Here is a 25,779-nt window from a genome sequence, read left to right on the forward strand (position 1 = left end):
ATAACCAAATAAATCTTAAATACACTAAAACTAAACTATTGTCAGTGTCACTCAGTAATTATGCGTATCGTCACTATCAAGGACTACAAGTCCCAGTGCACACTTCTGCTACAAGGGCGATCAAATTTTGCCACTGCATGTCATACCAACAGCATGTTTTAAGTATTTTCATGATACTCGCATAGTGATTGTTGAACAGTCTTATTAATAACTTTTTGCAATTCACCTTGATTGTCAGTCACGTGTATATGTTTGTTTTTATTTTTGCGCTGTTGAGGCAAGTACTAAAGTAGAATAATAATAAAATGAGAAGGACATTGGTTGGCCAACATTCTAATATTATATCCCATTGCATTTATTTGGCAAACACGGAGTGACGTTCCACTTTATACTAACCGATATATAATTAATCTGAATGAAACTTCGACAATTCCCGTAGAGCTCGCTTCAGTTGTTTAATGTGCGATGGTCGAAGAGAGTGCATTTAAACATTTAATCAAGCTTACTCAGGATGGTGAATTGTGCATGCTCCAAAAAGAATTCGGTGACAACACTGTTGCAGGCGCTGTCAACAAGAAACATTTTGGGAAATCGGGCGATACATTGTTGCATTATGCCGCCCGTCACGGCCACTTGGACGTAGTACAGTTTTTAATAAAGGAGATAGGGATGGACATGGAACTGTACAATAACGATTACAAGAGACCTCTGCACGAAGCTGCGTCCATGGGACAAGGCAAATGCGTGAGCTATTTTATCACCGAAGGAGCCAAAGTAGATTGCTTAAAGAAGGCTGATTGGTAAGAAATATATAAAGAGATATAATACATAAGAGAGATATAATATATATAAAATAATTCAAATTTAGCTGCTTGTATCCCCTTCGATAGCTCAGTTGGTAGAGCGGAGGACTGTAGAGGCTAACTGCTGGAATCCTTAGGTCGCTGGTTCAAATCCGGCTCGAAGGAATTTTTTTGATTGGCTTGTGGAACATACCGGTAGTACCATAATACTGTGTCGGGAAATCCGATGTGCTAATATAGTTAAATGTGATCATGACCACCCACCATCCCCTCCCAGGACCCCTCTGATGATGGCCTGCACTCGGAGGAACCTGGGGGTCATCCAGGATCTGCTATCCCATGGAGCAGACCCTATGAAGAACAAGGACGGCTGGAACTCCTTCCACATTGCTTGCAGGGAGGGGGACCCCGCAGTTATACAGCACCTCCTATTGGCCAATCCTGCAGTTTGGAAGACAGAGAGCAAGACTCAGAGGACCCCCCTGCACACTGCAGGTATGCCTGTACTACACTGTAATGCCCCATGAAGGCATGGTAACTGATGTCTCACAAAGATCTGGGTTATACACAGCTATTGAGATTAATGTACAATTATAGCACTTGTTTTCCAATCCCTCCTCATACCTCAGTTTCCTCTCTGTTTCTACAGCTATGCACGGCTGTGAAGAAGTGGTCAGCATCTTGTTACAGAGGTATGTTTGCCTGTGTTTTTGTGTGAGAGGGTATGTATGGGCAAGGAGGATACTGTGTGTGCCAGTCAGTGTGTTGTATTTGTGAGTTTACAGAGTTTACATATGTAATGGAGCGTCATTCTGTAGTGGTGCTGACTGACCCTCACTTCCCTGGCCGGTCCCAGGTGTGGTTATGATGCTGACTGCAGGGACAGCTGTGGGGTAACACCTTTTATGGATGCAGTGAGGAACGGACACATCTCTGTGGCCAAACTACTGCTGGAGAGGCATCAGGTGCACTGGAGAATCTGGGGGGAAATAATTCAGCCATTAATACAAACCTATATCTGATATTTACAAGATTGTATGTGTGTGTATGTGTATGTGTATGTGTATATGTGTGTGTGTGTGTGTGTGTGTGTGTGTGTGTGTGTGTGTGTGTGTGTGTGTGTGTGTGTGTGTGTGTGTGTGTGTGTGTGTGTGTGTGTGTGTGTGTGTGTGTAGGCCTCTCCCATCGCAGCAGACATCCTGGGGGCTCAGCCAGTGCACCAGGCTGCTGTCACTGCCCAGGAGGAGGCGCTGGAGTTCCTAGTGAGGGACCTCAGTGTCGATGTGAACCAGAGAGCCACTGACATGCAGCTCACTGCTATGCATTACGCAGCCAAGGTTAACTCTCCATGCAGTCTGTATCTATTGTATCAAGGCAGAGACAAAACCTAATTGAGACTGGATTCTTATACAAAAGGCAAATGGTGGTGCGTGAATCTCTCTGTTTATATCAGATATTTTGCTTTTTTATTAGGAAGGCCACACAAGCACAATGAAAACACTTCTCAAATTAGGAGCAGACCTTCACGCCAGGGACAAAAAGGGAAGAACTGGTAAGCAGCAATGCACTTTGTCAATAATTAATGGCAAACACATGGAAATCAAAACTGGTACAACAAGCAAAACAGGAAATTGTAGTTGCTGAAGATGACATTAGATGACATTAGTTGCTGAAGATGACATTATGTCATTAGAATCCCCATGCTGGGGATTCTAATGACATAAAAACTCTTCTGCATAAGCTAATCATCCTGATACAAAGAGCTCAAACTACAAAACACACACAGTTGGTCTCTACACAAGTTGCAGCAATAAGCATCAGTCATGGATGTATTCATGTCTTACTGCCTTTGATTCTCTGTCCATCCCCCAGCTCTTCACATTGCGTGTATAGGGCAGCACGCAGGCACGGTCAAGGCTCTTCTCCAGCTGGGACTCGCAGACACAGAGGATGCCTCGGGCACTACAGCCAAACAGCTTGCCAAGAAACCAGACGTGATCAGTGTGTTTGAGTGCGACTTCACATAAACTAAAAGTCTCAATGAAGAAATCAAAAGGAGATTGACATATTAGAGCTAAATGACACCTGAATAATAAAGGTAATCCTTAACCATGTGGACTTATTATATATGGATGTGTGTAGACAATGCAGGATTCCTCTTCAAGATACTCTGGTAGGGTGGGACAGGATTATGAGAAAATGGAACCATGCAAATAATGTATTGATGGGACCATAGACTGAATATAATGGATCATTCAAAATATTGTTATCTATTTATAGGAATGCATAAATTCTGTTGACAGAATTACTCAGATAATTTTTTGGGACATTATAGGTCTTCTTCTAGCATTGTGACTGCCTATGGCCGCTGGTCCGAGCATTGATTACTTCATCTTATGATGGCTGATGGATAGATGATTCACTTACTTAAACAAATGTATTTGTTGTAAGTCGCTTTGGATAAAGGCATCTGCTAAATGCCATAAATGAATGAATGAATGAATGAAATGGTGTGTGACTGGGGATTTAAAGGTTTAGACCAGTGCACTTAAGAATGTGTAAGCCTAGAATTAGAATGCTGTGTGTGAGTTTGTCACCTGACCTACTGACACACCAATATAAGCAGACTTTGAAGGATGTTATGAGGAGCCTGTACATCAGGAAATACTTGCTTAGTAGTGAATCCTATCCTACAATGACATCACAAACAAAGACAACTGGGTAAAATAGTGGAGATATGGCATTCACACATAGTGTATCAAACACAGCTGTGCACACATACTGGCTGAAAGTTGTGAGAGTGTCATTAAACCAGACTGCAAACAGGCTGTTAGTAAGATGATATATAGGCCAACAATATTAGGAATTAATGACAAATTGATATAGCAGGTCTTAGTGACATTATGTTTCAACCGATGAAGCAGGTATGAATTAATTATCAATATCTGCTCCACACAATTTGACACAGTCCTTCGTCGTTGACAGAAGAGTAGGCTCCTCCCCTACCGTGAGGCGGAATCGCTTGACGTTGAACCGCAGCCCCTTTCATTTCGAGCTTTGCTGATCTCCATTTTCTTCGGGCCGATATTCAGGAAAAGAGAAGCAAAGACTTGGAAAAATGAATGAAGAATACGATGTTATCGTTCTCGGGACCGGACTGACGGTGAGAAGGAATATCCTGCCATTTCCATGCCTTTATCGAAGCGATTAGCTAACAACCTGCCAAGACGCTAGATAGATGATAGCTAGCAAGCTAATCGTGTTCCTCCTTGCTTATCACTGACACTGCACTCACTTGAGTAGCCGAGCCTAGCCGGTTGGGCCTAGGCACTAGCTAGCAATTGACTTCTCACATCTGAAAACATTTGCATTTACAAATATTTCAAAGCTGCACTAGCAGTTGAGTTTGAGATGATTAACGTACACGCAAAAATGTCAATGCATATCAATCAAGTTACTAAGATCAATTAGCTAACTAATCACAGTAATAAAGCTGGTTAGCTAGCTTGCTAAGTAGCTAAACTAGCTATCAGACAGCTAACGCGTCAGCTTTGTTAGTGAGCAAGGATTGCTAACGTGTCACGGTTTGACAGATTGTTGACGTTGGGTTGTTAATGTGTGCTTTATAAGCTGTCAGGTCGATGTGATAGTCGGCATTTTAATTGGATTTCCTATCTACATTTAACAATTTCCCATGTGATAAAGTTTTATTGAATGGTCGGCACTTGGTTTTCCGACCTTACCAACAACAGGCTGTGGTTGGGGTGGGTATCTTGCCTGCTAGCGCTAGCTAGTTTGCATAGGCTGTCAAGATTTTCTCTATCCTTGTCATGGCGCAAATTAAAATGTTAGCTAGCTTGCTAGTTTATTTAGCTAACTGCGAATACTGGATAGTGATAAATGTAGCCGCACCCATAATTTCTAAACCTGCCATCATTGGACCCTCTGTACAGAAGCCGTTGAAATAGCATCAGTTAGACAGCATATTATATACGTTTATTGACTTGTCGAGTTTGTTAGCTACTTTAGCCTATGGATACTATTTCAGTGACAGGATATTCAGTTCCTGAGATTATTTCCTATCGCACATTTTCTTTCTCCATGCATTCGGAATGTTTTGACAGTTATCCTTAAATGCCCTCAGTAGCTAAATCGTTTTTTGTTTTACAATATTGTGTTGCCACTTGCCAGAAAGACCTTCTTTTCCCAGACATAAACCTCATGCACTCGTCTGAGGCATGACAGGAAAAACTCGTGATAGAATTTACTGTGCTTTGAGGACGCAGATAGAGCCCGTCGACATTGTCAGTTGTCAGCTTCCTGTCTGTCAAGCGTCAGTGGTGTGGTTCGTAGCGTGTGGGTTCATATCGAGTAAGCTAATAGAGGCTATGCTTAGACGTAAACACACACACACACACACAGACAGACACAGAGGGTTATAAGACCTTACTCTACATCAGTCCCCTACAAAGGATTAGACAAGGGAGTTTATAGACACTTCTGTTACACCGTCACTTAATAGTGTAGCAGGCAGGTCACGTAATCTCATTTAGGTGTTTGCTTTTCCTGCTTTTCTTGATTTACTCACAATAATGTACAGAATAGTCCAGACTGCATAGCAGATTTGACAGCAATGCAATCATTGTTTTTGTTTCCTTGTTGTCACATTCCAAGATTACGCAATTTAGGAATTCCATACTCCATCCAAGAATACTGTAAAATCTAAATCCCGAGCAACCATATTTTGTGTGGTCTCTAACAGGATGTTAGGCTTTTGGCTGGTCAGCTGTCATGATTGGGGCTGGCAGCAGGGTAGAGGGGGTTGGGTTTAGGGTTGGTGACTCCTGTGTTGTTTTAGTCTGCAGATGGGTGTGGTTCTGTGTGCACAGAGGAATTGAAAGTACAGGGTCAGTTCAGTTCTGCAAAAGCCAGAAAAACTGTTATCCTTAATATCTGAGCTATCACGTAGCTGGCTAAAGCAAATATCGAAGTATACCACAGTGATAGGTTTAATTCCAGCCACCACACACACTGATGATGACTAAATGGTGGTCCATGTGGTTCCCCTTTGTGGTTGAGGAAGACTAGGGAGGGAAAAGAGAACTGTCTGTTCTGTGATTTTATTGTCTTGGTTCTCCTCCCTCTGCAGCTGAGACCTTACTAGCATCCCCCTCCTTCCAGCCTCTGGGGCAGGGCAGTAGGTTGGACTGGAGGATGGTGGTGTCCATCTGTCCCCTACTAGGAAGGGGGGGGTCATGGACACCTGCATTCCACCACTACTTGATAGTGTAGCTCATGTGATTTCCAGGCGAGCCTTTGTCCTGACGAGGGCCAAAGAGGAGATGAAATACGTAGGCCGTAGAAGATTTAAGTAACACGTTTGAGCATCATCCTATTAGAGAGGCAAGAGGATGGTGGTTCTTTCAGAGTCACAGAGCCAAACCAAACAAAATATAAATGTCAAGGTGGCAGACACTCAAAAGTCTCTCGGTCGACTCTGTCTCAGTGTGATGCCTTTCATGTGACTGTGGCCTTTTGAACTTCAGAGAGCCACCCAGCGCACCACCATCATCTGATCTAGCCACAGCACCTGCTATAAACCCACCTGCTTTTATTGGGCTGCTGTGTTAAAGATTTAACCATGCCCCCACCCCCCCAGTCTGTGTTTTATTGACTTGAGTCTGCCTGCATTTTGAATCGGTTTCTTCCCCTTGTGATGACTAGGCTGCCCCCAGCTGTATTTCATAGCCTAGGCCTATGTTTATTTAAGCAACAGCAGGGCAACCTTGAATCACATGTCACTCAAAAGGACTCACAATGACACGTCAGATTTGTCTTCCAAGCATCCATTTGCTGCCATGCTTTTTTTTCATGTTCTTCTGCCAAGATGTTTCTTCCATGTATATTTAATGGCCTCACAAAACCATGACGGGAAACAAGGACTTTACGCCACCGAACCAAAGAGCACAACAGTCTACCTTGCTCCCATGTTCTTCCCATATGAAGAGGAAAATATTAACAGCTTCCCTTTCCACATGGTTGAGTTGTTTGCCGAGGTATTTTTCTCTAATGCTAAATCCTCCAGGCACGTTTGGACTTTCAGTAACAATTCAGTAAATGGGCGCACTTGGTAGTAACTGGTACTAAAATTGTAATACATTCCTATAATGTACAAGCTCTTAACTTCATTAGGTTGCACTGTAAAGGTGTAGGCCTTCTGAATCTGATCTATTTCCGTAATTGCAACACTGTCTATTTTAAAAAGGGCATATGTTGTCGCTTGTGATGTGCACACTCTTCAACAGCGAATGTGCAGTGCAGGACAGAAAATCCAACTCTTTACACTCTCGTGGCATCAGGGACTCCTTCTGAGTGGACATTGATTTTTCCCTAAGAGATCTGTCAGTGCTTTTTAGTTCGGTAGGCCTTAAACCAACAGTTTGTGTGATGTTTTAGAAGAATCTCTTGCTTCAAGTGTTCACTGTTTTATATTTTAATATCTTAAAGGCCTAGGCTATGTTACAATTTAGCCATGTGTCATTCTTGCATCAGAGATGGTGACAATAGAGAAGACACTGACTTCAAACATGTTAGTCTTAAAATAAATAACAACATTGAGGCCTAAGGTTTTTATTGTCTCTTCCCAAGATGAAGAAATATTACTGCCACTCATCTTCATTTTGGCTGAGTAAAGGGGTTTGCAGGGTTAGCATGGGGAAGGGTGGTGGATCAGAGTGGCCATGTATCACCATAATAACAGCGGGGCGGGGCGGGGTGCTGTTTTCGTCCTCTGACTCCTCTTCCGAATTGCCTTCATCTGAAAGGGACGGACTGGGGCAAAAAGGAAACAAAAACAATAGCAACCATGTCATTTCCTGTGTGACAATGGAACACTCTACGGCCTGCAATGTACACCAGGGAGGTGTGGGTGACACGATTCTGTGGTGTCCTGTGTTTGTATTTGTGTTGACAGTGACACAGGCTTGTCCCCCAACAATGTATGAAATAGGGCATCTCTCTTTTTCCCTTGGCCACAAAACCTCACACACCGCTTCCCTCCCATTACATCACATTTGAGTCATTCAGCAGACACAACAGCAGGTTCCCAGGTCAACACTGTTGTGATTCTTTACAGTACACAAATCGTACTTTCAAGTGCATGAAACAATGGGCAAACAACAGATTGTGTCTCCTAGCGTTAGTCTATTTCAATGAGGTAACTCTCTCACTCCTGTGAGTTTACTGTGGTTCAGTGAAGCTCTTTTTTTTTCTGAATAAAGTCCACAAAATCACATGACGCATGAGTGTTTTGCTGCTTCTACAAACCAACTGCTGTAATCGTATTAGGAAGCACTAGCAGTGGGAATTCCAGAGCGAGTCTCGCATAAACAGACACGTTTTCCACCCGCAGTACCAGGTTGTGGTCCTTGCACTAACATCACAGAAGTCCACTGCCATGACCAAGGAATGCCTATCCTAGCAATACACAGGGAGATGTCAGAAATGTGGTGATCGGGCGGGTTGTCTGATCTAGCCTAAATTCCATCCTTTAAATGGAGCGTGATTTGAACTGGAGGCTTTAGCCTACTCCTCATTCTCTCCCACTGCATAGCTTTAGCTTTGGTGGCTAAAGCCCTTTATTTTGTGGTGGCACTTACAGTGAAGACAGTTTTCTTTCCCTACAATGACAGACGGAGAATGTTAAATAGAGAGTTCTGTGTCCCAGTTTCTGGAAGTCTTCCCTACTGGTAATGTGAAGCAGCCTGGAAGTCTTGTACTGAATGAACTCTGTGGCTATGCCCCCTCTCCTGCTCTCCAATCAAAAGTACAGAACAGAGGCCAACCCAACAGCCTTACTCTGCCATTACTATTACTGTACATAAGTCCATGACTCTCACCTAAGACACCTTCTGTTGTGCCAGTGTTAATGTTAATCAAACATAGTCGTTTATGACTTTCCATTGATACCACAACCATGACAACCACTGAGAGATCTCTCTCTCTCTCTCTCTCTCTCTCTCTCTCTATGTATATATGTATGTATATGTTGTATGTATGTATGTATGTGTGTGTGTATATATATATATATTAGGGCCTAGATCATTGGACATAACGGTTTATCAGATCTAAACACAGTCAGTGGGGTCAAGCATGGGGAATCCAACAACATTTAAGCGATCATTCTGGAGATCCTGCCAGCTGGACTAGCCCACTGCGGCCACAGTCTGTTATCAGATCAGAGCATGAAAAGACAGAGCCAGACCAGACAGGGAACACATTCATTACTTTCACTAACAGTCATTATGTTAACAAATCCTTAATGTCTCCTCTCCACTGTGTGTTTATACTGGGCTGCGTCAAATGTGAGGGTTTTGGTGCATTTTACTACCAGGACAAAACTCTAGACCGTTGCATCTGTCCGATGGCAACATTTAAAAAGATGATGCATATAACTCTCTAACCTTGTATCTGCTCCAACACTTAATATTGACAAGATCCAAACCATAGCTCAACGATAGGAATCAGTGTCGACAGTCGTACTTCATTCATGTTGAGTGAATTGACTTTTGTATGAGTCATTCCAAATGTTTCTAATATGCTTGACCTGTACTATTGGCCACCATACCTTTGATTGAAGTGTGATCCTTAACCCTCTCCTTCTTGTCTCATCCAAAAGGAATGCATCCTGTCTGGGATCATGTCAGTGAAGGGGAAGAAGGTTCTACACATGGACCGCAACTCCTTCTACGGGGGTGAGAGTGCCTCCATCACACCCCTGGAAGATGTAAGTCAACCTCTGACCTCCTACTGCTTGACCTTTGACACCTGGCCCCAGACTGAACTCACCCAGATCCAAATCAAACAATGTGACACCCGTCCAAACAGTCAGAACGGACACACTTTAGTCATTTCCTTTCATATAAGTATTTGTAGCCGTAACAGAACAAATATCTAGTCATAGGAGTCTAGTGAGTCTTAATATCCTTCCAAATTGATGAGGACACATGATCAGCGAAACTGGCAAGCTTATAAGTGTTGTGCCAAGTTGCTGCTTAATTAAACAGAATGGTTAAATGGTATTAATTGTCTCTCCGATAGCTGTACAAGCGCTTCAGTCTCCCAGGCACCCCACCGGAGACCATGGGAAAAGGCCGGGACTGGAATGTGGACCTCATCCCCAAGTTCCTCATGGCCAACGGTAAACACCACTAATAACCACCACACACGTGTTATTATAACTCATGACTTCTCCTCAGGCCTCGCACTGAAGAGGGGATGAAAAACAGAAATGTCACACCGGAATATTCAGCGCCTGTCATGGCCAGATTCCAAAGCGCAACTGATTCTGTTGCCTAGCAATGATTGCTGTAGATGCGCTTGAGAAGATGCAATATGTTAGAGAGAGCAAATAGGAAGGATTTAAATTTAAGTCTTAATTCTTTCTATCATGGAATCGTATTAAACGTTGTGTGCTGTCAGAAGGGGTCTTGTAACCTGTTTTGAAAGGGTTGTGGGCTAACAACTCTCCTGTCTGTCTCACCTATTCAGGTCAGCTGGTCCGCATGCTGCTGATCACACAGGTGACGCGTTACCTGGACTTCAAGGTGATCGAGGGCAGCTTCGTCTACAAGAAGGGCAGCATCTACAAAGTGCCCTCCACCGAGACTGAGGCTCTGGCATCCAGTGAGTAGTACAAGGCGTCTATGGGAAATGAAGCAGACATGTTGGGTTTGTGTCTGATCAGCTCAGGCTTATGCAGTATTGACTTTATGAAAGCTAATTGCTTGTTATTGTTGTTGTCAGTAACTGAATGTCATTCCAGTTACGTTTTTGAAAATATCCATGATTTGGGATGTAATGTGCCGCTACTTCTTGATAACGCAACTCTTATCTCCTTCAGGTCTGATGGGGCTGTTTGAGAAACGGCGCTTCAGGAAGTTCCTGGTTTTCGTCGCCAACTTTGATGAGAACGACCCCAAAACCATGGAGGGCATCGACCCCAAAAAAACAGTGATGAGGGACGTTTTTAAGAAGTTTGACCTGGGCCAGGACGTCATCGACTTCACAGGCCACTCCCTCGCCCTCTACCGGACAGACGAGTGAGTGACCTCATTACCGGAGCCATCGGCCATTGCACAACTAAAGAACTAAAGAACTAAAGAACAACTCTTAGATGACATCGCATGATTTCATAGTAGTCATATTGGCGCCTCCCTGGTAATATTGAACCAATAACAGGCCGTTGAATTTCCCAAATTACTTTTTTAAACCAATGATCTTCCCTCCCTCTCAGGTACCTGGAGCAGCCCTGCATGGACGCAATAAACAGGATTAAGATGTACAGTGAGTCTCTGGCCAGATACGGGAAGAGCCCGTACCTTTATCCCCTTTACGGCCTGGGAGAGCTGCCCCAAGGGTTCGCCAGGTAACATCTGCCCTGATCCTCACCTTGAACCTCTGGATCTCATTATCAATTGATTTAAAAAAAGATGCTAGTCAGCAAAATCAATAGAATACGACGGAATCTAGAACGGTGTACCTCTACTTCACATTTCTGTTGTTGGAGAGTTGAACCACTCTCTAAATAGAACGGTCTCTCTTTCCCCTTCCCTTCAGATTAAGTGCTATCTATGGAGGCACCTACATGCTGAATAAGCCCATTGAGGAGATCGTCATGGAGAACGGGAAGGCGGTCGGCGTTAAGTCTGAGGGAGAGGTAAGAATGCCATTTCTCACTTTGATAGATGCTATACACTGATACAAATAAGCATGTTATGGAATAATAATACTTGACCTCTCGCCTCCCCCTCAGATAGCCCGCTGTAAGCAGCTGATCTGCGACCCCAGCTACATCATGGACCGCACCAACAAGGTGGGTCAGGTGATCCGGATGATCTGCATCATGAACCACCCCATCAAGAACACCAGCGACTCCAACTCCTGCCAGATTATCATCCCCCAGAACCAGGTCAACAGGAAGCACGGTGAGCTCCGCAGGAAGTGATGTCACAACACAAGGCCGCTAAGATAGAAGTCTGATTTGAGGGACACGCACCTTCTATGACACACACACCCAACTGTTCAGACGAGTTTGAAGGTTAGACATGTATTGCACTTGTATAAATGTGTGATTCTCTCTTCATGCAGATATCTATGTGTGCATGATCTCCTATGCTCACAATGTGGCAGCACAAGGGAAGTATGTGGCCATCGTGAGCACCACGGTGGAGACCAGCGACCCAGAGAAGGAACTGAAACCAGCCGTGGACCTGCTGGAGCCTATCGAGCAGAAGTATGAGCGTGTGTGTGTGTGCTCGCGTGTGTGTGCGCACGTGTTTGAGAGTGTGTGTGATTGAGTTTTTATTGATGTCAATGTAATGTCTGCATGTTAGTGAAACACCTAAATGTATTCTTTGCTGTCTGTTTCTGCAGGTTTGTGAGCATCAGTGATCAGTATGCACCAACCGACTTGGGTGCTGACAGCCAGGTGGGTCCATAGCTTTTGGTCATTCGGCTTGTTGTGGAAGTTTTGATTCATGGCTCAGTCAAAATACACAGAGTGGTGTGTTTGATATGCCTACTGTATGTACGTAACAATTTATTTTTTACATATTAATTACATATTTTCGATCTCTTCATCTGCATAGATCTTCATATCCCGCTCCTACGACGCCACGACTAACTTTGAATCCACCTGCGACGACATCAAGGACATCTACAAGAGGATGACGGGCACAGAATTTGACTTTAACGAGATGGAGCGCAAGAAGAACGACATCTTCGGCGACGCGGCAGACCAGTAGAAAAATAAACGAGTCAACACTCCTGAATATCAGATAATGCAGCCGACAACTGAAATCTTAAAAAAAAATATGTAAAAACACAAAAAATATACAAAAATGGGTTGGCTGATGATCCAAGTATATGTTTTGCCCATTAAGAAAGTTCATGATATAGAGTTATAATATAGCCTTGCTGGATAAGGGGGCAGGGTTGGAGTTATGCTTTTTATAATCACATTCAGACAGATATTGCACTGAATATTGGATAATACCCTACATTCTTCTTCATCATGTATCTGCAACTCTTCTCTCCTAGACGAGGGCATTTAGTCCAAAGATGCCAAATCAATTCAACTATCATATCCAATATAAAACAGCAACGCAAAGTGGTATTCTGGGCGTGGGAGGATCAAATCAATGTTGTTCAAATACTGAAATAAAGTAACCATGTAAATGCATAAGTGTTTGGGGGACATGAAATGTGACTTATTTTTCTCAACAGATCTTGTGTTGTTGTTGTTGTTGTATTGAGGGAGGGAGGGAGGGAGGTGAGTGGATTGGCTTCTTCCATTTGTATTCAAGTTGGGTACTCCTTACAGGACAACAAAAAAAATGTGTGCCCGGTGAAGCTTCATTTGATCACCACAATAACCATATATGGAAGGAAAGCTTTTAATTGTATTTCAGTGACCAGCTCAATAAATACCCCATTCATTGTGATGTCTGATAGTACAGGGGGTTTGTTGTTCCCATGTTTCAGCCCCCTCGTCTTGGAGTGGCTGACCTCCAACCTCGAGTCAGGCCTGGGCAAGGCATTATACTGTACTTAGGCCATGCCACTGAGCAAGTGTAGCCCAGCGAAAAGGCGAACTACCTGAACCTGTTTGCAGCAGCTTGTATCAGAGGAGATGCATTATTTCCTTTACTTCTAAAAATAATGAGAGACCCAAGCAGTTTAAAGCAGGTTGAGGAAATGTGGTAAAGTTGACTGTAATTGCTTTAGAAGGACCAAATGTCTACTACGGCAGTATTGATATGACAAGGGCCCTGTGAAAATGTCATCAATGTTTTAAAAAAAAAAAAGGAAGAAAAAAAAAAAGGATTTCAAAACATATGGGGCTCAAATGATTTCTGTACTGCAAAGTAAAAATGAACTTGTGAAAAACCAACTGTGTTTATTTTCTCTTATTGAATGTTGTGTCTTTGCTGTGAGGGAATTCCGTCTGCCTAGTTTTGCTTGGTGTGATGGGCCTCTATGGGCATTTAGTTTAAACTGGTAGTATTTTAGTGAATCTTCAGACTACAGCAACTACAGACAAAATAAGTATTGAGTACTGTAGCTGTTTAAACTTCCTCTTAACTATTTTTATATCATCAACCTCACAGCAAAATACACTAGCTGTGCGGAAGCTTCCATGAACTTTGCACTAAGGGACACCTTTGTGAGTTATTCATTGATGCAGACTCAAAACACTGGCATCCAGCAGTCTGATTCATCTTGCAAAATGCAGTTTGGAGATCAAGAGTGCACAGATGACTTACATTTACTGTGGTCCTGTGTTAGCTCTTTGAATGTATCCTGTTGGCAGCATATTTGTAATGTCATACAATATAATAGATGGTTCTGAGCTGTAATGGATCATTTTTGACAAATCAAATGCCCATACTATCAGTGTGCAACAAATGTAACCATGAGCTGATGTATATCATAATCTAAGCACTGAACAAGCCTACTGTGGCAGGCCAAATTCAACCTGATGCATGTCTCCAAATAATACATTAAACTTACTTCCATATCGAGGATACTGATCGTAGTGATTATCCCCGACAGGCGACAACTATGATCAAATATATGTGTATTTTCGCCTATAGGTAATTATTGAACATGGAACCGTATGTGTGTTTGAATTTGCTAAGTCCTCCGAAGACATTTACTGCCCCCGAAATTGGTGTAAAATGTGTGGTGGTCGGGGTGTACACACTTACCAAAACGGTCATTGCACATGGCTTCAGTGTTGCGCAGCGCTCTCTAGCGGAAGCAAATTGGGGCCCATGGGTGTAATGGCTACAGTATTGGAATACATGTGTCAGAATTTGAGACTGGTTACCCCTAAAATTTGCTGCATAAGTGTGAAAAATGGGGCGGTGTCAGCGTCAGGCCATTTTAGGCATGCCTGGGAAGGACTTGAGATTGTGAAATGTGAGTGTGTGTCCCAAATATAGTGGCACATCCAGCAGCCATAGCACCCTGCATCCCAAAACTGCTCATGAGGCCCCACACATATTATATAGCATATTATAGCTCTACTTCCAACGGACAAAACCACATTTCATCCTGATTGTATTGTCATTTGATACATTTATACAAAATACACAAGCTACATGAAAAACGGCTTAAAATCGGCATCGACTACCAGGTGGAAGCTTTAAAAATGGAATAAACAAGCCGTTTATTGGTTATTTGGTTTGGGGGTAACAATTTGGAATTATCCCAAGGTACGCGGACCGTGCACCAACCGGGGGCGTGGTTGGGGGGGAAATGACACCTGTCATCCGCCTTCGTGATGTCATAAAGGATAACATCATAGCATTGATATACTATATTTGGTGATGAAACCTGAGAGGCACTCATTTGCTCTTTGTATACCATTGCCTACAACTAGACTACTTAATCAAAAGTAAATTAACTAAAATGAATTTTGGCTGCCATCATGGAAGACAATAACAAGGTTTGGAAATGTTTTATGCATGAATGCCGTCATACCCTGCAGCTTATTCTGAAGAAGCTTTTTATTGGTGTGATACGTGTCTTAAAAACAGACATCATCTTATCAAAGCCGTGTTAAAACTGACCTTAGATCAGTCCTCGAAGATTACTTCACTTTAACAACATTTTCTTTGGTTCTTTTTGCAGACCGAGAGATCATCACCAGTTCCTGCACCTCCTGTTGAAGCGGAGGTGATGATTGACGAGCCAAGCGATGATGTAACTGACAAAAAGACAGTCAGGTAAGGCTATTAACCTATGTCCTATTTGATTAGCGTTGAGGTAATCATACATTTATAGATGTCTTAACATGGAGCTGTGGCCTCATGTATAACCGTTGCGTAAATTTCACACTAAATATGTGCGTCGGTATGTGTGAAACACATACGCACGTTTTCAATTATTAATCAGACCCATCTGTTTATGATCATAGCAGCCAGTCCGAGTCTCCAGACCTGCCTGTTTGCATGGTGGAAGACCCCCTACCCTCTGAAGCGGTAAATGAGATGGTTAATTTGATATGGCTTTTAAACATGTGATATTTTAAACATAAGCTATGTGATATTTCTAAAACAATATACTGTAGCTGGTAGCCTGTGTGTAGCTTATGTATTCAAACTCTGTCACTGGTATTGAATTAATTTCTATTAGGAGAAGAGGAATATCAGCAGCACGACGGGAACTGAAAAGCAGAGTTCCAGCAGTGATGGAGATCAGAAGTCCTACCATTCACTCATTATCGACTTCCTGCAGAATATAACTGAAGAGTGTGTTCTCTCTTCTTTGGTACCATCAATCCCTCTCGGCAAGAGGATTACATTGATTGACGGTTCATCTTTTTGTACAATCACTTTATAAAATCTTACTGTATATTGTTTTCAGGCAATGGATCACGATCCGTGATAGCAACTTTGACCCGGTAAGATTTTTACAGATATGTAAATCAGGATATTATTACTACTCTGCTTGATGTTTTGTAACTCTTTAGGCACTTCAGAGATATACATTTAACATACATTATGTTCTTTGTGGAATACAGGAGATGAAAGCACAGCTTGCCAACCTGTGTTTGGGGATCATACAGCTCCTCTCAGATGCTATAATGAAGTTCATTCTGCCAGGCCTCTACCAGGTATTGGGGGTCAAGAGACATGTTGCGAACTCTCCAAAGTCAATGAGATCTCTATCAGCATCAAGCCTGAAAAAGCACAAGGCTGACTCCTCTTCTCGAGAGGTGAAGTTCGATGAGACTGAGGTTCCCAAGAGGAGTAGTCGTGCGAAGTCCTCCACCAGCATCCGAATCAAGACTCTGTACCCGTCCTCAACTTGTATGGACCAAGAGGAGCTGGAGTCGCTGGAAGTGGAAAAAAGTATCCGTAGAAAAAACTCCATAAGTAAGGAGGACCTTAAGATGGGCCGTGGTGGGTGCTATGTGCCCCTTCCTCCAAGACTGAGGTATGTTCACAAATATTCTTCCTTGCAGACTTGTACTTGTTATTGTGTGCTTATAAAGTGTTTCATGTTGTATTTAGATGTTTTCGATGTTATACATACGTTCCACAAGACTTTTATACATAGTCTGGTAATGCTTTATTTTACAGTCCTATTACCACTTATAATGATTTGGTATTTACTATGTTATGTTTTAATCAAGTCGGAAAATGACAATTGCCACTTTTTAGTATTTGTTACGATGAGTTACCCAGTAACCAAGTGATTCCTAGGTAATTATAATGTAGTTACACTGTTACCATCATAGTTTCCAAGTAATGAGGGCTACGCAATGTTCTAACAAAGTCTACCAATCTAACACTCATACCATATCAATTGATCTAAAAAATTGAAGTCAGGTTTGTTTTATTTGATTGTGAGGATTTCTGTGTTATGTTTAAGGTCCCCAACCCCTCAGTCTGAAGTGCAGACAGAGCCCCTTAAACTTCTTGTAGGTGTCTCAGAGGAAAGCCTCTTCACACGTCTCCAGAACAGCCTGCAGCAGTCTCTTACCGACCTTGCTAAGAATTCACCTGGAAGCTCCTCTCCCAATCTGACGGCTGCCATGATGGCTGGTGTGGCCAAACAAGTTGATTCAGCCATATCAGTGACCATTCAGAGTGCTTACCCAAATTACACCTCCCCAGTAAGAGGGGAAGACTCACGCTCCCAGACCCCTGAGGAGATGATGAGTGAGATCTCCGCCATACTAAAGACAATCACCCCTGGACAGACTTTGGCCGATGAAAAAATCACCCACTCTGATGGGACAGAAGTCGAACAAGGGAGCAGGTGTCTTACAGGGCAAGTCATGACTACCATCTCTGGCATAATGGTGGATCACCTTGATGGGAGTGATCATGATTTGATGGATTCCCTGACTGAGAAGATGGAGATTTTGTCTTTACATGGTGGTAGTTCTATTGAAGATCTCGATACGCTGATGAGCAGATCCAAGAGCAGCCAAAATATAAGTGAAACTAGTTCCACCTGCAGCCTCATATCAGCAACAACAACTTCTCCGACCAGTCACTACCTGCAAAAAATCTCAAGTGAGGGATTCAGGAAAAAGGCCATTCAAGCAGTGAGTGAATTCCTACTTAAGTCCGACAGTAGCTTAACTAGTGAACAGGTTGCTTCTCCAATTGAGGCCTCCAGCTCTGTTAACAACCAGGTGGATCAGCGCACCCTGTCAGATAATCTCTCCACCTCTGAGTCACGCATTATAACCACTGAGTGTGCTGATTCTGCAGCGTCTGGAATTGTTGAGATCTTTGTTACGGACGTGAAGATCATGGCACAACCCACAGAGGGAGAGCAGGTAGACCGTGGCCTTCATGGAAATGCTCAGACACTACAGAGAAGGATCTGGTGTGCCTCTGTTGGGTTATATAACAAAATCCAGTACAAAATAAAGGACTTTGCCCAGCAGCAGAAATCAAAAATGCAAAACATTTCTAGCAAAACATTTCTAGAGCCTTCTGGACATACGACTGAAGACTCAGTTCATCAGTTACGCCAGGAAACAAGGGAGGCTAGTAAGAGTGACCTAAACCTGCCCAGCTGCAGTGCCGAAGTAGCTCTACGAAGGGGTCTCAGCGAGGACTCTAAACTTCTCTGGGCTCAACCAGACATTTTTGGAAAAGAGTCTCTACTTACAACTTCCACCAAAGAGGTCATTTCAACGATCCTAATGACATATGAGGATGAAATGTCAACTGAACAGTGTTTCTCCACTGTGGGAGCAAGAAGATCGGATGAATTACTTGAGGTCACCCAGTTTGTAGGTGGAGTCCTCTCTTGTCTGGGGGATATGTCAAGGGCACTGTCACCAGCTGAAGAATCTCAGCAAAATTATTGTGTGCCAAATTCCTCACTAAGTCCAGATGGCAGCATCACATCAAACAAAGATGTTGCATCTTTCCGCTCTCTCTCCACCCAGAGCCTCCAAAAACTTCAAAGTCAGGAGTTTCACTCCAAAGCTGTCCAAGGTGTGAGTGAAGTCCTCTGTAAATCCTCTAGCATGCTGGGGGAAGGCTCCCTGCCTGCTAATACTGCCACTGATGTTGTAGAAAGCATAGTGACAGACTTCCAGGAGCTCAGTCAGCCCATCTCATCATCCAACATGATTGATGAAACTGGAGCTCAGGTGTCAGAGAAGAGGATCTGGGCTGTTGTCCTCAATATGTACCACAGTGTGCAGAGTAAAATGAAGGGGTTTCTCACACAGGGGAAATCCATTCACCAGGACAGATCAACCAGCCAACACAGCAGTATCACAGCTGGTGTGGAAGATGCTCCGAGTATGGAGAATATTGACACAGTGAGTTGTAGGGGTGCTGACCTCCTGAAGGCACGAGAGCCCACGCCCTGCTCCTCCCACGCAAGGTTCTGTTCAAAGACCAGACAGTCAGAATTGGTGTTTACCTTACCTGGCACTCCTATGCTCGATGAGATGCCTGATCCTGAATGTCCTATTATAAGACATACAATTATTCAGGACTCTCTTGGCATTGAAAACACGCTCTCAGGTACACTGGTTGAGAAAATCAGGCAAACTGCTGGGGCAATAGCTGAGAAGATGGTAGGATGTGTTAAGCTAACACAGGCTAATGGACTGCCCTCTGTTGCTACAAAGGTAGAGAGTTTAATCTCCACTGGGACCCTCCACATCTTCACTAGTGAATATGCAGAGAAGGTTAGCCATCTCATTAGTAGTAGCCGCAGAACTCCGCATGTCCTAACATGGACAGCAGGTAGGAGTGCCTCAGATTCAATTCTGTCAAGGCTGCAATGGGGACAGAAGCAATGTGCTGCATCCAGAAAGTTGTCCTCACAGCTTCTCCATATTTTTGCGGAGGAATCGGTAAGGCACTTTATTAGGAGTCTGCAGCCAGCATCATCAGGGAAGTCTGCTGAGACTGCTGTCTCTGATCTTCCAGCCCAGAGGGAAGACAGCACCTCTACTATGGTCATTCCTATACAGATTGATCAGTCTGAGTCAGAGAATGATGTAACAAGGCTTTCCAAGGTGATGATAAGCCAAATGATGGATGCCCTTTCTATTGGCTCAAGTGTTATCAGCACCAGAGCTGCAGCCAAATCTTCATTTGAGTCAGGCACCAGCTTGGCCACAAGTGATATTGTTCAAGGAGTGTTAGATTTGGTGGAGGACACAAACAGCACAAATGAGCTCCTAACCCTATCTAATAGAGTTTCACCCCTGCATCATCATATGACCCCAGATATCACTGAACAGGGTCCATCCCCTTCCCAAGTCATCCCCAACTTGGACAGGGATGATTATAGCAGCTTGGTGCGATTGCTATGTATCAAACTGATAATGGATATATTTCCCACCACATCGGAGAGAGTTGAGAGGTGCAGAGGCATCACAGCGAGGGTCCTCTCAGAGTTCTGTGCAGCATCAGGCCTCCCACAGACTCAGGCCTATCCTCAGAGTCTTAAAATATATAAGATCTACAGGAATGTCTACAAGGGGCTTGCGCGGGAGTTCGGTGGTGAGGAAGGACTCAAGATGGCTGTGGAATCTGAAGATCCATCAATTGTCAATGCTTTGGTCACTTCATTGACAAAGGAGCTTCTAGGTGCATGTGGTGCAGCACAGACTCCAGGTGGGGTCATTCTATCATCCTTGCCAGTTGTTGAGGCAGATCTCCCTATGGACGAGGTCAATAAAAGCAGGAGGAGAACATTCTGCTCTCATCTTTTTCTGCAATCTAAAATCTGGTTCAACAACGCCAAGGTAAGTATTACACATACTGTAGATCTTTCAAAACGTTAATCGATAACACTGCCTTCTCTTTAACTAATTGATACAGAATTATTGGGATTCATAAACTGCAACAGGTATGACATTTTCAGATGGGTATTATTGCACCTTTTCTCAACAATCAGGTTTCCAAGAGAGTAGGCAACAAGGACTGCAGTCCTCAAGAGTCCATGAAGAGCCAACCTCAAAGCCCTTCCCCGACTGTAAACTATACAGGTAAGTAAACCACTGCTCAGTCAAGATTGAAAATATGACCCATGTACTATTCAATTAAAGATGTTGTCCATTCAACTGAATTGACTAGAAAAGCTGCACACCTATACCATCTGCCTTTCTTTGCAGAGTCTTCAAAAATTCAAGGGAGGGATGATCTTGCATCCTCCTCTCCACCCACGGAGAAGAGCCGCAAACCTTCCCGTCTAACCAGGATGAAGAGAACTGCTGCTAAAGTCGTAACCAGCCTATTCAAATTCCCTGGAAAAAACAAATGATTGTCACCAGCCGTTATACATAATAAACAGAATTGCATTTATTTGATTGCATTCTTTATTGCAATACTTTCTTTCATTCTTTTCAAACGTGATTATTATTTTGGATTTGGAAATGTGAATGTGAAAAAGCTCTCTCTGTCACACACACACACACACACACACACACACACACACACACACACACACACACACACACAATAGTGTGATAAGGTAAGATAAGGTAAGACAGTTGCATTGATCTCATAAATATATTTTTGAAAGTCAGCATTATTTGAAATTATATAGGCTACTGAAAATCGTACAGATTGTGGCTTTAATCATTTGGACGTGTACCGTACAGTGGTACAGTAGGTGGCGGTAAACATATTTTGAGCTCTTGCTTCAGCTTGACATTTGTTTTGGGTCAAAGTTGAAAGGGGTGTTTCCTGCTTTCGGCGGCAAGGCGTGCAAGCTAAAGAAGTGAACGTCTTTGTGTCGAAAAGAGTGCAGCTACATTCCAAACTAATTTCGTGAATAAAACACACTTTTGTTGAGATGGTAAGCGTAACGTTTTACTTATTTAAAATGAAATTTCAGTACGTTTTTTAAGGAAAGGCTTTCAGGATAAGCGTGCCTGTAGCTAGCACTAGCACTTGGCTAGCTACCTTGCTAGGCTATCCATTCATTCGTGCAGTGAAAGATTGGGCAGTCCACTCTGAATAGCTATCAAACAAGTTCTTTTTTTTTTTGCAATACTAACCACCAAATACGTTCATATATAACTCATTTAATTAATTAAACATAGTTAAGTGTCATATTATAGTAGATTAAACCCACATTCAGAAGAGACGTATTACAGGGGACATGCTTATGGAAGTGTTGGTCACCTAGCTAACTACACTGAGATAAATACGGGTTCCAAAGGGTTCTCTCTTCGGCTGTCCATGTGGAAGAACCTTTGGTTCCATGTAGAACTCTCCCTTTCCACAGAGTGAGGGTTCTACATAAAACCAAAGGGTTCTTTGGCTGTCTTTGTGGGAGAATCCTTAGAAGAACCCTTTGGTCTTACTTAGAACCCTCACTCTGTGGAAAGGGAGGGTTCTACATGGAACCAAAGGTTCTATGAAGCTGTAACCTTTTTTCTAGTAGTGTAGGTAGCCAATGTAATTGAAATGAAATAATTTCTCATTAACAAACTTCTGACCCTTGCTGTGTTTAGAGTTTACCTCTGAACCCCAAGCCCTTCCTCAACGGCCTGACGGGCAAGCCGGTGATGGTGAAGCTGAAGTGGGGGATGGAGTACAAGGGCTACCTGGTGTCAGTGGACAGCTACATGAACATGCAGGTGAAAGAGCAGACCTAGGCACACTGTGGTTGAAGGTGAAGGTTACACCCCCCCCCCCCCCCCCCTTGTGTGTAGATTTATCAAGATTGTGTTTTGTATTTGTTTCCAACAGTTGGCCAACACAGAAGAGTATGTGGATGGAGCGTTGGCAGGTCACCTTGGTGAAGTACTTGTCAGGTAAATAGGAGCCCGAGTTCTATCTCCTCTTCGGATTATTGATTCGGCATGATTGTAACCTATATATGGAGGGGAACTGGCTCTCACCCAACCCTTTAGCCTTTTCTCAATTGTTAGGAACACGACTCCTCGCGCCCTCTCCTCCGTCCGCCACTCGCTCCGCCCTCAAAAACATTGGAGGAGGATATGTAAGGGGAGGGGCCTAGACAACGCAGTTTCAGTAGGACCCGAGTGGAGGACGCGAGGAGTCGTTTTCCTAATATTTGAGAAAAGACTGTTGACTCTTCAAAGGGAGAAAAGGCACTGACTTAAACGGTTGCTGAATCAGTGTGATGCGCTTTTTGATGGGTTGTACTTCCTTTGATTTGATGGTTGAACGGTAAGTCAATACGTCAATGAATACCTGCCCATTGAAAGGTCGTTAGAGTAAAGTATACTGTGTTTACTGTGGAGGCACATTGAATGAATGTGAATGTCTTATTTCTCTCCAGAGAATAAGGGCTTTTTAATTCTAGCACAGAGATCTAAGATGCACACTCTTTCTTCATCCACAGATGCAATAATGTTTTGTATATCAGAGGAGTGGAGGAAGAAGAAGAGGATGGGGAGATGAGAGAGTGATGGAAAGATGAAAGCAATGCTCACAGCTGATTCGCTGGATCTGAATGAATGCGGTGTACCTTTTGTATTTGATGTATTTGTGTTTTTGGATTTTCACTATGTGGAATAAACGGACTCTGGGAGCAGTTTATAATATTTAGTAACATTTTCAAGAGAAAAAGGTCCCATTCTTTTCTTTTTTTTTTCTTTTTTTTATAACTGTATATGACCTAAAATGATGTAATTACATTGTGTAACATAAAACAACAATAAAAATCTGGTTATGCCTTTTCTTAAAACATGTATGTGGTGCTATTATTAGTGTGTGTGAGGGAAATGATACACACACACACACACACGTTAATGTATGCAGGTACAGTATCCCAAATTTCCAAGGCCCCGCCCCTGCATGTTGCACTTTGAACTTACGAAGCCCTCTTCAAATATTTACTTGTCCCCAAACCGCTACTCCCCCATTGACAGCGAGACAGTCGTCCCTGAAGTTGGTGACTCAAAGTTATTCACTTTTTTTGTTTTAACCAACTTTCCAAATGTCTACTAAGTACAGGCTGTTGGTAAAGAACGCAAAACAGGTGGTTTTGATTTGCAATAATGGTGAAAAGTACTTAACGAAAGATGGGATGCAAAAGCTGTGTGTTATTGAGAATAGCAGCCTGGTCATCGGAATGTGAGTATTGTATCATATTGTATTTTAATACGTATTAACATATTTAGCTTTGGAAGGGTTTAACTATCAGCTTTTAAATTGTTCCACTAACCTTTTGAGTCGGCTGGTAACAGCTGGAAACATTAACCGATGGGCAGACGTCCACATTTTCAATAGAATGAGAATGTAAAATGTGGATGTTCCACCGTGGGTCACATGTACCATTTTCACGATGTAAAGTTATTGTAGCCTAATACATGTTAAGTGTGAACTTCACAAGCTGTATATTTGTTCGTTTAGTGACGGGCTGATTAAAGCTGTGGGACCAGTGGATACCATCGAATCCCAATTTGCAGGAGCGTCGTTCGATAGAGTGATCGATGCAACGGGAATGTGTGTATTACCTGGCAAGTATCATTGCGGTACCTCGCCAGCAGAGGGCGTTATATGCAGGTAGTAGCGTACAGGTGAAATAATAAGCGACCTTTTAGATTGACAAGATTAGTTTTGACTGTTGAGACTGCCCGATTATAGAGTAAAATAGTGTTGCAAGTGCCATAGTATTATTATTATTTTTTTTAAATGCAGTGCTCATTGCTTATCCAGATTGGTGATTGTGTTGCAGGATTGGTGGATGCACACACCCACCCGGTATGGGCTGGTGACAGGGTGCATGAATTTGCCATGAAGGTAAATGTGACCTCCACTTCCACTTCTCATAAATGTATGATCTCAACTGACTTTGCTGGTAATCTGTGGTGTGTGTGTGTGTGCGTGTGCGTCCTACAGCTGGCTGGTGCCACATACATGGATGTGCACCGGGCTGGGGGAGGGATCCACTTCACGGTGGAGCACACTCGGGCTGCGTCTGTGCCCACCCTTCTGGCCTCTCTGACGGGCAGGCTGGGCCGCATGCAGCGGGCCGGGACCACGCTGGTGGAGTGTAAGAGTGGCTACGGCCTGGAGCTGCAGACAGAGATGAAGATGCTGGAGGTCATAGAGGCGGCCAGACGAACCCTCCCTATCAACATCTCCTCCACCTACTGCGGAGCCCACGCCGTGCCCAAGTACTGAACACTGAAACACACACACACACACACACACACCCTCTCAATTAACATCTCCACCGTTTGCAGAACACACTTTTGGCACAATGTTCTTCTAAACACACACACACACACTGAGATGCACCCTGTTGTATGTAAATCCAGTAAAGATAAACAGTGTTCTCACCTCTCCCCCAGAGGTAAGACAGTTGCCGAGGCGACGGCAGACATATTGCAGGTGCAGTTGCCACAGCTGCGCGAGCGTGTGTCAGCGGGGACTCTGAGGGTGGACAACATCGACGTGTTCTGTGAGCAGGGGGTGTTTGACCTGGGCTCCACCCGCTCCATCCTGCAGGCCGGCAAGGACATGGGTCTCAACATCAACTTCCACGGAGACGAGCTCCACCCGATGAACTCAGCACAGGTACCGTCCGACCCAACAGAACTGCACCATCAACCCCTCAGCTGCCCCTCTGCTGTTGCTGTGATGAAAGCAGCTTGTTGGCACATGTTACATTTGTGTTACTTATGTCTGTGTGTGTGTGTGTGTGTGTGGTAGCTGGGGGCGGAGCTTGGTGCTTTAGCCATCAGTCACCTAGAGGAAGTCACGGATGAAGGCATCGCTGCCATGGCAACGGCCATGACTGCCGCCGTCCTGCTACCAACCACAGCCTACATTCTGCGGTAATTGAAAACACACACACACACACACCAGTGCCAAACCAATGGGAGGGGGTCAATCTGTTATACAATACAAAGCTGTGTATGTGTGTATGTTGTCCAGGCTACCCCAGCCGCGGGCCCGGGACATGCTGGAGGCTGGGGTAATCGTTGCAC

At 43.6% G+C, this 25,779-nt stretch overlaps 4 protein-coding genes across 4 annotated transcripts in view; all 4 read left to right on the forward strand.

Annotated features, from left to right (window-relative positions):
* The first annotated feature begins 379 nt into the window (after nt 1-379).
* ankrd16 (ankyrin repeat domain 16) lies at nt 380-3,017 on the forward strand. The gene is made up of 7 exons (XM_083691711.1): nt 380-800; nt 1,081-1,298; nt 1,453-1,495; nt 1,660-1,768; nt 1,979-2,140; nt 2,277-2,355; nt 2,676-3,017. The coding sequence occupies exons 1-7, from the start codon at nt 466-468 to the stop codon at nt 2,828-2,830; spliced, it is 1,101 nt and encodes a 366-aa protein (XP_083547837.1). The 5' UTR covers nt 380-465; the 3' UTR covers nt 2,831-3,017.
* A 797-nt stretch (nt 3,018-3,814) lies between these two features.
* Nucleotides 3,815-13,755, forward strand: gdi2 (GDP dissociation inhibitor 2). Its single transcript, XM_083692026.1, has 11 exons — nt 3,815-3,966; nt 9,481-9,588; nt 9,903-10,002; nt 10,353-10,487; nt 10,705-10,903; nt 11,098-11,229; nt 11,421-11,520; nt 11,617-11,788; nt 11,952-12,096; nt 12,237-12,291; nt 12,452-13,755. The coding sequence occupies exons 1-11, from the start codon at nt 3,922-3,924 to the stop codon at nt 12,605-12,607; spliced, it is 1,347 nt and encodes a 448-aa protein (XP_083548152.1). The 5' UTR covers nt 3,815-3,921; the 3' UTR covers nt 12,608-13,755.
* A 7,777-nt stretch (nt 13,756-21,532) lies between these two features.
* On the forward strand, nt 21,533-23,522 carry LOC310820643 (small nuclear ribonucleoprotein F). The gene is made up of 4 exons (XM_083692367.1): nt 21,533-21,665; nt 22,327-22,452; nt 22,565-22,629; nt 23,184-23,522. The coding sequence occupies exons 1-4, from the start codon at nt 21,663-21,665 to the stop codon at nt 23,248-23,250; spliced, it is 261 nt and encodes an 86-aa protein (XP_083548493.1). The 5' UTR covers nt 21,533-21,662; the 3' UTR covers nt 23,251-23,522.
* Nucleotides 23,523-23,780: 258 nt separating this feature from the next.
* amdhd1 (amidohydrolase domain containing 1) overlaps nt 23,781-25,779 on the forward strand; it is a gene marked incomplete at both ends in the record, with an annotated part of 2,678 nt that continues 679 nt past the window's right edge. Inside the window, 7 exons of the mRNA XM_083692534.1 lie at nt 23,781-23,917; nt 24,197-24,303; nt 24,522-24,586; nt 24,686-24,963; nt 25,141-25,366; nt 25,502-25,626; nt 25,727-25,779. The exon at nt 25,727-25,779 is cut by the window's right edge and continues 41 nt beyond it. Coding sequence (XP_083548660.1) covers nt 23,781-23,917; nt 24,197-24,303; nt 24,522-24,586; nt 24,686-24,963; nt 25,141-25,366; nt 25,502-25,626; nt 25,727-25,779 — 991 coding nt within the window. The remainder of the gene's footprint in view (nt 23,918-24,196; nt 24,304-24,521; nt 24,587-24,685; nt 24,964-25,140; nt 25,367-25,501; nt 25,627-25,726) is intronic.

The sequence above is a fragment of the Argentina silus genome (assembly GCF_951799395.1).
Source record: "Argentina silus genome assembly, chromosome: 20".
NCBI classification, from domain to species: Eukaryota; Metazoa; Chordata; class Actinopteri; order Argentiniformes; family Argentinidae; genus Argentina; species Argentina silus.